The sequence below is a fragment of the Engraulis encrasicolus genome, chromosome 1 (genome assembly GCF_034702125.1).
Source record: "Engraulis encrasicolus isolate BLACKSEA-1 chromosome 1, IST_EnEncr_1.0, whole genome shotgun sequence".
In the NCBI taxonomy this organism is placed as follows: domain Eukaryota; kingdom Metazoa; phylum Chordata; class Actinopteri; order Clupeiformes; family Engraulidae; genus Engraulis; species Engraulis encrasicolus.
In genome coordinates, this window is record NC_085857.1 from 59619011 (window position 1) to 59629313 (window position 10303).

Consider the following 10303-nt stretch of genomic DNA (forward strand, 5'->3'; position numbering starts at 1 on the left):
GCTATTTAATAGTTCACAAAATAATGACACAGAGAGAGATTGTCATAGGTGACTGGACAGCATAACTATCTCTACCTCTCACACCTATCTCTGCCTTTCTCCTTCACAAAAGCAGCTGATCTGCCAAATCCCATCCCCAACCATCTGCGCCTGCTATCTGACTTGCCTATACCTGATAATCCCCCCCCACCCCAATTCTGCACTGAGAGACTCGTAATAGATTAATATTTAATATGTGTAAATTGAATGTGTATGTGTGTATGCTACTAGACACCTGAATTTCCCTCGGGATTAATACATTTCACTCTACTCTATTACTTTACATTATGCCAAGATTTTGAAGGCCAATCTTGGCATATACTGCACTTTGCCTTTGTATGGCAGTATAGATTAATATAATTATCATAGTCTATGCAGCATTTGAATATAATACTAATATCACAACTACTGTATACAACTTTGATGAATATAAAGCTAAGACAAATAACTACTATACTTGAATACTATATTGATAACTCTACTCACAACAACCACAAATGTGAAACTTCATCATTTATTACTACACAATGAAACAAGTTTTGGAAAGTAATGGGCAGAAACTGTACTACACACATGCACACAAGCCCACACGCCTCCACGCATGCATGTGCGCACCGCGCACACACACACGCAAGGGCAAGGACAAAAGGACAACATTGTAACAAACACACACACACACACACACACACACACACACACACACACACACACACACACACACACACACACACACACACACACACACACACACAGAGAGAGAGAGAAGGCATACACGATTGTAATTATAAGTCAAATTCCAAAGTACACAGAGATATGAAATAACAATCCCCTCCCTTTTTCTCTATACTTCCTATCTCTCTCTCTCTCTCTCTCTCTCTCTCTCTCTCTCTCTCTCTCTCTCTCTCTCTCTCCCTCTCTCTCTCTCTCTCTCTCTGCTACCTAATCTCTCTTTCTCTCTCTCTGCATCTCTCTCTCTCTCTGTATTTCTCTCTCTGCGTCTCTCTCACACTTTTTACCTCTGTCTACCCCCTTCTCACTCTTATCTCTTTACTTGAGCACACCACCCTTCCCTCTCTCTCATTTCCTCATAACCCTCCCCCATTCCCCTCTCCCCGCCTCCTTCTGCCCTGCCAGTGTGAGTAGTAGTGTCTTTTCCGATAGCAGCCGTGTATAGGCAGACCTGTGTAGGTAGACGTGTGTGATTGTCCTGAAGACGCAACAATCAAGTGCTCGGTAGCAGCTGTGCACACAAAAAGGGTGTCTGTCTTTAGGTAGGAGTGTCGGCCACAAGTTTTTGTAGACAAACAGCTTTCGGTGTTTACTGTTTGCGTCTTCAGTAAAGGTATGAGTGTTTAGCATAGGTGTGTTTAGAATAAGTGTGGGTTTTAGTTCAAGTGTGTCTTTTACAACAGCTGTGTGCTTAATTCCGGTACTAGTGTTTACCACAGGTGTTTATAAACAGACAGGTGTGTGTTTACAGCAGCTGTGTGCTTAGTGCACGTGTGTGTTGAAGACAAGTGTGTGGCGTGTGTGGTTGCAGAGAAGACAGTTCCGAGTGTGTGGTCGCGATGGCGGGCGTGTGTCACGGCATGTGTGTGCTGCTGTGGCTGAGTGTGTGTGTGAGGGGAGCCGAGGTCAAATTCGAAGAGGACGAGAGCGGCGTCATCAAACTCAACAAGGAAAACTTTGATGAGGCGCTCAGACGACACACACCCCTGCTCGTACACTTCTGTAAGTCACACACACACACACACACACACACACACACACACACACACACACACACACACACACACACACACACACACACACACACACACACACACACACACACACACACACACACACACACATGGTTTCAGTCGTGGCCTAGTGATTTGAGAGTCCATCTGCAATTGTTTGAATCCTGTTGAATGAATGTCTTTTTATTTCTCAAATCTTCACATATGTCTGAAGCCTCTTGTAAGTTTGAATGGCTTGTGCACAGGGCCGGATTAAGATGGCCCTGGGGCCCCTAGGCTACAAGTTGCTGTGGGCCCCCTGGAAGGCACATTTCAAGATGAAATTACATAGACAATGCCATAATTACAAACTATGAATTAAGGATTAATATATCTGCCAGATGTGGAGAGGAGTATTACTGTAAGAAGATTTAGTACTTGACATTACAGATCCATTTTTCAATATTACCTCATCAAAATTCTGCAATTTTTGACTTTTGGACAATCAGGGGCTCTAGGCTGCTGCCATATTTAGCCTGTGCATTAATGCGGTCCTGCTCGTGCAGTATTTATCAAATCTTCACATGTGCTAGGCACAAGAATTGCAAATTGATAACCTATTGACCTGTCCATTGGGGAAATGTAGGTGATGTCAACTCAGCACTCCACACAGTAAGCTGATTGCATTTATGCCTCACCCGCGCAAATATGTATAGGTTGTTATACTGTCATTATCATGGCCCAGTTGAAAGTGAACAGGTCACCTGCACGGGAAAACTCCCATTGGAATTGTGATAGAGAACTCAACAGCACACAGTGATCACTGCACACAACTAAATTGCATGTATGCCTCACCCGTGCAAGGAGGCAGCCCCTAACAGCGCCCCAAGGGAGCAGTGATGCAGGATGGTACCTCAGTCATGAGAAGGATGAGGGAGAGAGATGGGTTACTACCCTAACCAACCTGGCCGGTCGGTAATCAAACTGGCAACCCTTGGCCTACAAGCTGGACACTAGTGGTGTCAACAATAATCGATTCGGCAAATGCATGTTTTTTCAATTTTCAATTACATATATGGTACAAAGTAATTTCTAGAGTAAATGAATGGATTAAATGAATACATTTCAATGAAATTAAAATTAATTCAAAACATTAAAAACTGTAGGACTGATACACACAGCCAAATGTTAGAAATATGCCTTGCTTTCACTAGAAATGTAATGCATTGCAATGCATCATAGAATCTATCTGCCTGAATTGATTTGAATCGAATCGTAAGGGTAGTGCCAATGCACACCCCTACTGGACACCCAGACTCACTAGCTCCTCTATCCCTGACCCCAAGCAACTGACCCCACACTGCCCCAGGGACTGTAATCAATAACCTGTACCTAAATAACTGTAAATTACTTTGGATAAAAGTGTTGGATATAATGTATAGTAATTTTATGCAATTGTGACAATGAGCTTGTGTGTGTGTGTGTGTGTGTGCGTGTGTGTGTGCGTGTGTGTGCGTGTGTGTGTGTGTGTGTGTGTGTGTGTGTGTGTGTGTGTGTGTGTGCAAATGCGTTTGTTTAACTTTGTGTATGTGTGCGTGCTTTATCTCAGTGAGTGAGAAGTGAGAATGCAAGACATTAAAAAGTGTGTGTGTGTGTGCGTGTGTGTGTGCGTGTGTGTGTGTGTGTGTGTGTGTGTGTGTGTGTGTGTGTGTGTGTGTGTGTGTGTGTGTGTGTGTGTGTGTGTGTGTGTGTGTGTGTGTGTGTGTGTGCGTGTGTGTGTGTGTGTGCGTGTGCGTGTGCGTGTGTGGTGATAAGGTCAGTTTCTAGGGGACACATTAAGGGGACAACATTAAATAGTGTGTCTGTGTGCGTGTTAAGATAAAGTGTGATTGTAGATTATTACTATGGTTATTGCTATGAGCGTGTGTGTGTGTGTGTGTGTGTGTGTGTGCGTGCGTGCGTGCGTGTGTGTGTATATGTGTGTGTGCGTGTGTGTGTGTGTGTGTGTGTGTGTGTGTGTGTGTGTGTGTGTGTGTGTGTGTGTGTGTGTGTGTGTGTGTGTGTGTGTGTGTGTGTGTGTGTGTGTGTGTGTGTGTGTGTGTGTGTGCACAACAAAGCAGTGAGAGTTAACGCCACATCACTCTGAAGCACACACACACACACACACTGAATCAAATCTGTTTATCATGGCCCTTGTGTCCTCACTCCTCTGTCCGACTTAAATGATGAAGTAGCTGTTTTCTTGTGTGTGTGTGTGTGTGTGTGTGTGTGTGTGTGTGTGTGTGTGTGTGTGTGTGTGTGTGTGTGTGTGTGTGTGTGTGTGTGTGTGTGTGTGTGTGTGTGCGTGTGTGTGTGCGTGTGTGCGTGTGTGTGTGTGTGTAGATGCTCCCCTCTCCGGTGAGTCTCTGGGTTCCATGATGGAATTCTCAAAGGCGGCTGCGGAGCTGCGTGACGCGGGTGGTGATGATGACAACACCAAACTGGGCGGAGTTGACGTCTCCAAGGAGAAAGAATTGGCCAATCAGCTGAATGTCACAGCCGTCCCCGTCCACCGCCTATTCCTCCGCAACACACAGACACCTGTAATCTGCCCTGGTGAGACACACATACTCAACACACAGACACACACACATAGTTGTCCTGGTGTGTGTGTGTGTGTCTGAACGTTACAGCCATCCCCACACACAGGCTATTCCTCCCCGACACACACACACCAGTCATCGACCCCAGTGAGACACACACACTCAACACACACACACACTGCTGTGCCCGTCACACACACACCCGTCATCTTGTGTGTGTGTTTCAGCCTCAAACCTTCAAATAAGAGCAAATCTTTCTCAGTGTCTCTTCCATTATCAAACTCCCATACTCCATCTGTGCTTGTGGCCCCATGCTTAACTGATATCACTGTTGTCTAGTCACTACAATTTCTGGGGACTTTTACCCATTCAACATCGCGATTGCAAATAAAATAATGAAAAATATTTTTTTTAATATTTATTTTGAATGAGGGCAGACAGGATTTAGGATAATGGAAAGGACCCCCATGGCTGTTCTGCTAGCATTGGAAATGCTAACGGGTATTGTTTGTCAATTAGCATTGTTATGGTATGTTCCAATGGACGTACTTACCGCACAGTGATTGGATGAGGTGTTCCATTTCTAAATGCGGCAATGGAAGGTAGTTACTGCAAGTACCTGGATGATGACGTCATCAAACCGGCCATTTTGTGAAGTGTGGAGTTACTGTACACACTTTTCGCACCCAGCAGCTGCCATGTTTTCACCAAGTTAAATTTCAGATCTGTCCAACTTCTGATTCTCTGTAATAACAGCGCTGTTTTGGACAGTCGCCCTGAGTATAAGAGACAGGGTTAACCGAGAGAAAATGTCAACACAATGAACAGTGTTTTCCACAATAAATTGAGTTTTGGTGGTTGGTAAACTTTGATGACACACTTTAACAGACAGAACGCAATTTGGACCTCGAATTTGTACCTCAAATGTTGCCCCCTCTCTGAGGGTGGAAAATTGCACTCAACCTCAGTGCACGGTGCAGTTTTGTTCAGAGTTTGGAACTGACTATAAGTGTTCGTCAGCTAGCATTGTTATTGCTAATATTATATTACTCTACATTGCCTAGCATTGCTAATGGTAATAGTAAGCTGGTCTACATCAGCTGGCATTGCTAATGCTCATTGCTATGCTCTCCCTTTTTGTTTGTGGTCATAACTACAGTTATTATTGGAGTGTTAACCTGACAAAAATGGTTTGTGTGTGTGAGTGTGTGTGCATGCTTGTGCACATGTGTGTGTGCATGTGTATGGGTGCATGTGTGTGTGTGTGTGTGTGTGTGTGTGTGTGTGTGTGTGTGTGTGTGTGTGTGTGTGTGTGTGTGTGTGTGTGTGTGTGTGTGTGTGTGTGTGTGTGTGTGTGTGTGTGTGTGTGTGTGTGTGTGTGTGCATGCGTATGTGTGTGTGTATGTGCACATGCATGCATATGTGTGTGTTTAGTTCTGAGGGATGCAGATGCTATCTTGACGTGGCTGAAGAGGAGGGAGGGGCCAAGTGCCGATGTCATCGACAGCCTGAGCCAATTAGAACGCTTCACCAAGTCACATGACCTCGCAGTGCTGGGACTCTATAAGGTGGGAAGATAAAGTTGAGAACGATATTATTAGCCCCGGAATTAGACAAATTTATGAGTGAGATCAGATTTATCAGTGAGAATGACCATTATTAACAAGTTTCTTTCATGATGGAAAAAAATACACTTTGGAGATAATGTTTGGACCAGCTAAACAATTTGATTAAATGGGCCAAAATCCTTTGTAGGAGATTTGCCAACCTAGTTGCCAACTAATCAAAGAGTGTGGTGTCAGTTTTGGTTCATAAATGGCACCATATTGATTATTAATTATCAGGGGGTAATAATTTCGTCCTTGCCATTTTTGCACTGTTTTGTTTAAACTCATTGTAACAATTGAAAAATCCAAATTAAACTTATTGGACATCTGTAAGTTTGTGTGTGACTCTCGTAAGATATACTGTCCTCCATCTAAGTGTAAGTTAACCTGGCTCTCACGCAGATGGATTGTCATCCGAAGTGTAACGAAGATGCACAAAGCACTAGTGGTCTCGCGAGAGCCAGGCTAGGTGTAAGTGATGTGCTTAAGAGATGTAATGTATCTGTGTACGTGCTTTGTGTGTATGTGTGTGTGTGTCTGTGTCTGTGTCTGTGTCTGTGTCTGTGTCTATGTGTGTGTGTGTGTCTGTGTGTGTGTCTATGTGTGTGTATGTGTGTGTGTGTGTGTGTGTAGGATCTGAAACAGGGTTCGGTCAAGGTGTTCTACTCGGCGGCAGCAGACGTTCCTGATCTTCCCTTCGCAGTCACACACACCAAAGAACTCTTCACACACGTTGACACACACACAGACTCGCTGGTCATACTCAGGGAGGTACGAAATACACACACACTCACACACACACTCCAAAGAACTATTCACACATTTCGACTCACACACAGACATGCTGGTCATCGTTCGGGAGGTACGAATTATAGGACACACACACACACACACACACACACACACACACACACACACACACACACACACACACACACACACACACACACACACACACACACACACACACACACACACACACACACACACACACGCCAAAGATATCTTCACGCAATTCGACACAAGCTGGTCATCCTTAGAGAGGTGTGACAGCCGTGAGGGCAGCCGTGGCCTAGTGGTAAGAGAGTTGGTCTTTCAATCTAGGGGTTGCAGGTTCGAATCCCCCCTGACCTCTCCCTACATCTCCATCCATGGCTGAAGTGCCCTTGAGCAAGGCACCTAACCCCACATTGCTCCAGGGACTGTAACCAATACTCTGAATAATAATAACTGTAAGTCGCTTTGAATAAATGAAAGCGTCAGCTAAGTGCAATGTAATGTAATGTAATTTAATTGTAATGACACACACATAAACACACAAACACACACACATACAACCAGCTAATTAATTCGTTTATTTATACATTCAAAAAAGCAAACAATAAGCTAAAATAAGGATAGATTGATTACGTGCATACTAGTGCTTTTGTAAGGGGGCGTGGTTCATAAAGGTTATTTAAATGGATGGTTTTCTTCTTATTATTTTTTAAAATGAGAAACGAAATAGAGAAGCACTGGACTTTGGCTGCGACTAGGGCAGCCATTGTCTAATGGTTAAGGAGATGTTTTTTTTATATCAGAGGGTTGCAGGTTTGAATCCCACCCTTCCACTCCCTATCTCCATGGCTGAATTGCCCTTGAGAAAGGCAACCTGTTCCGGGGACTGTAACCTGTACTTACAAAAACTATCTTGGCTAGGATGAACTGATTGGAGTGTGTGTGTGTGTGTGTGTGTGTGTGTGTGTGTGTGTGTGTGTGTGTGTGTGTGTGTGTGTGTGTGTGTGTGTGTGTGTGTGTGTGTGTGTGTGTGTGTGTGTGTGTGTGTGTGTGTGTGTGTGTGTGTGTGTGTGTGTGTGTGTGTGTGTGTGTGTGTGTGTGTGTGTGTGTGTGTGTGTGTGTGTGTGTGTTTCAGGGTCAGCTGGATGGTAAGCTGGAGATCAGCAGTGGCATCAGTAAGGATGAGATGATCGACTTCATCAGAATACACGAGTTTGACCTGGTCACCGAGTACAACGGAAAGGTAGACAGAGAGACAGACACACAGACAGACAGAGAGACAGACACACACACACACACACACACACACACACACACACACACACACACACACACACACACACACACACACACACACACACACACACACACACACACACACACACACACACACACACACACACACACACACACACACACAGTTTGATTACCTTATTTGGGAGGACCAATGATTATTGAGAAACAATACAGCACCCCAAACAATAATGTGTCTTCTACATGAATGCAAAAGTTATACTGGTCTAGCCTATTCAGGGGTACAAGTGGCATCTCCTATGCAGACTGCCTATAACTACAGATATTGAATAGCTTGGCTAGTTTTCTTCTTGTTTAGTACGGCTATTTGCAAACCTCTGACACACAGTCTATGAGCATGGCCAAGGCTACCATAGATGAATGCCATCGTGGATATTTTGTAGCCACGTTGTCAATGCATACTGGTTGATACTTTAACCATTTCTTCTGGAAAGTTCAGGTCCATATATGCATCAAAGCAGCATCTTATTTCCAGAACTGTAATGGTTCTTACTCATCCACAACAACAATGTCTGGTGTGTTAGGACAGTCTTTTAGGACACTGCCTAGACCTATACCTGGATTTCAGTCACAATAAGTCCCGTCAGGCACCCTCTTGATGCGGATGAGCTATGGTTTTGGGTAGAACTATATTCTTAACAGGTTAATTATAGTCTTAGTTCTTGTTTATGTGTAGTTTGTTACAGTTGAGGACGATATTACTAGCCCCCCTCCTGAAATTAGACGTATCTCTTCATTGATCATTGAGAATGATCATTATTAATAAATGTGTGTTATTCTGGAAACAAATACACCATGGAGATAGTATCCAATAAGTTAAATTTGGACTTTTCCATTTTCACAATGAGTTTAAACAAAAAAGTGTAAAAATGGCAAGGACAAAATTATTAGTCCCCTTATCATTAATAGTCAATACAGTGCCATTTATGAACAAAAATTGACACCAGGCACTTTGATTAGTTGTTAACTATGTTGGCACATGTCCTACCAGGGATTTTGGCCCATTTTTTTCATCGCAAATAGTTAAGCTGGTCCAAATGGCATGGATGTTGAGGATGGATATTCATTTTCAGCACTCTTCAAATCCTATCTAAAGGATTGAGGTCTGAACCACTCCATGACCATGGTTTTAGTATCCTTGAGGAACATTTGAACTATTTTGGATGCAAGTTTTGGGTTATTATTTTATTGAAAGATCCAGTGAAGATCTTAGCTCCCTCTATGAGCATATTTTTGCAAGGTCACTTTCCACATTCTATCATAATTTTCAGTTTTTATGGTGCCGTACACCCAAAAAAGGTTTCCTGTGGCTGAGGCTGCCACAGAATGATGCATCCACCACCATGTTTAATTGTGGAAACCATCTTATAACGATTCAAGGCCTATCCCTTTCTTCACCTGACAGAAGCAGAATTCATGCATCAAAGCAGGTGCAATTGAATATCATCAGATGAAAGCAGAGATGTTCAAAACTCATTTTTGACTTTCAAATGTTCACAGGCAAAGCTCAATAACACTCTGATATGCACTGCCTTTAGTAAAGGGGTTCTTCTGTGATGATGCCCCCAAAGCCCAATATGATGACAAGCCCTAACAACTGTCTTTCTTGGTGGGGGAAAAAACTCCAGGTGAGGCCAGGTCAATAACAATCATCTAGGCAGGTGTCCAATGCTTCTTTGGTCGAATGAGGCCAAGCAGTTTCTACAGTTACACACAGTGGTGGGGCATCAAGTTTAGTCTGTTATTCAGCCTCAGACACAGGGAGTCTGGGTCTGAATCTGGATTGCTGGGTCTTCCAACAACATTGTAACCCAAAGCATACATTTAGATTAGTTCAGAGGTTCTTCAAGGACACTAAAACCATGATATTGGAATCACCCGCTCATAGTCCAGTCCTCAATCCCACTGAGAGTCTGTGGTTAATGTCTATGCTCAGCATCCATGCGATTTGGACCAGCTAGAACACTTTGCAGTGAAGAAATGGGCCAAAATCCCTAGTGGGGCATGTGCCAACCTAGGTAGCAACTTATCAGAGCCTGTTGTCAGTTTTGGTTCATAAATGCCGCCATATTGACTATTAATGATCAGGGGGCTAATCATTTTGTCCTTATCATTTTTGCCCTTTTTTGTTTAAACTCATCGTAACAATAGAAAAATCCAAATTCAACTCATTGAACATTATCTCCATCAGTGTATTTGTTTCCAGAATAACAGAAACGGTTAATAATGGTCATTCTTACTGAGAAATCAAGAGAAATGTCTA

At 43.4% G+C, this 10303-nt stretch overlaps 1 protein-coding gene across 3 annotated transcripts in view; it reads left to right on the forward strand.

Moving 5' to 3' along the window:
- Positions 1-1206: 1206 nt before the first annotated feature.
- The window catches only part of zgc:136472 (uncharacterized protein LOC678514 homolog), a 20128-nt gene continuing 11031 nt past the window's right edge, over positions 1207-10303 (forward strand). The window contains exons 1-6 of one of the 3 annotated variants that reach the window (XM_063193834.1): positions 1207-1381; positions 1580-1770; positions 4143-4355; positions 5777-5910; positions 6583-6720; positions 7862-7969. In XM_063193834.1, coding sequence (XP_063049904.1) covers positions 1608-1770; positions 4143-4355; positions 5777-5910; positions 6583-6720; positions 7862-7969 — 756 coding nt within the window. In that variant the 5' untranslated portion in view covers positions 1207-1381; positions 1580-1607. The remainder of the gene's footprint in view (positions 1382-1579; positions 1771-4142; positions 4356-5776; positions 5911-6582; positions 6721-7861; positions 7970-10303) is intronic. The other 2 variants (XM_063193927.1, XM_063193887.1) reach the window with 2 other exon arrangements.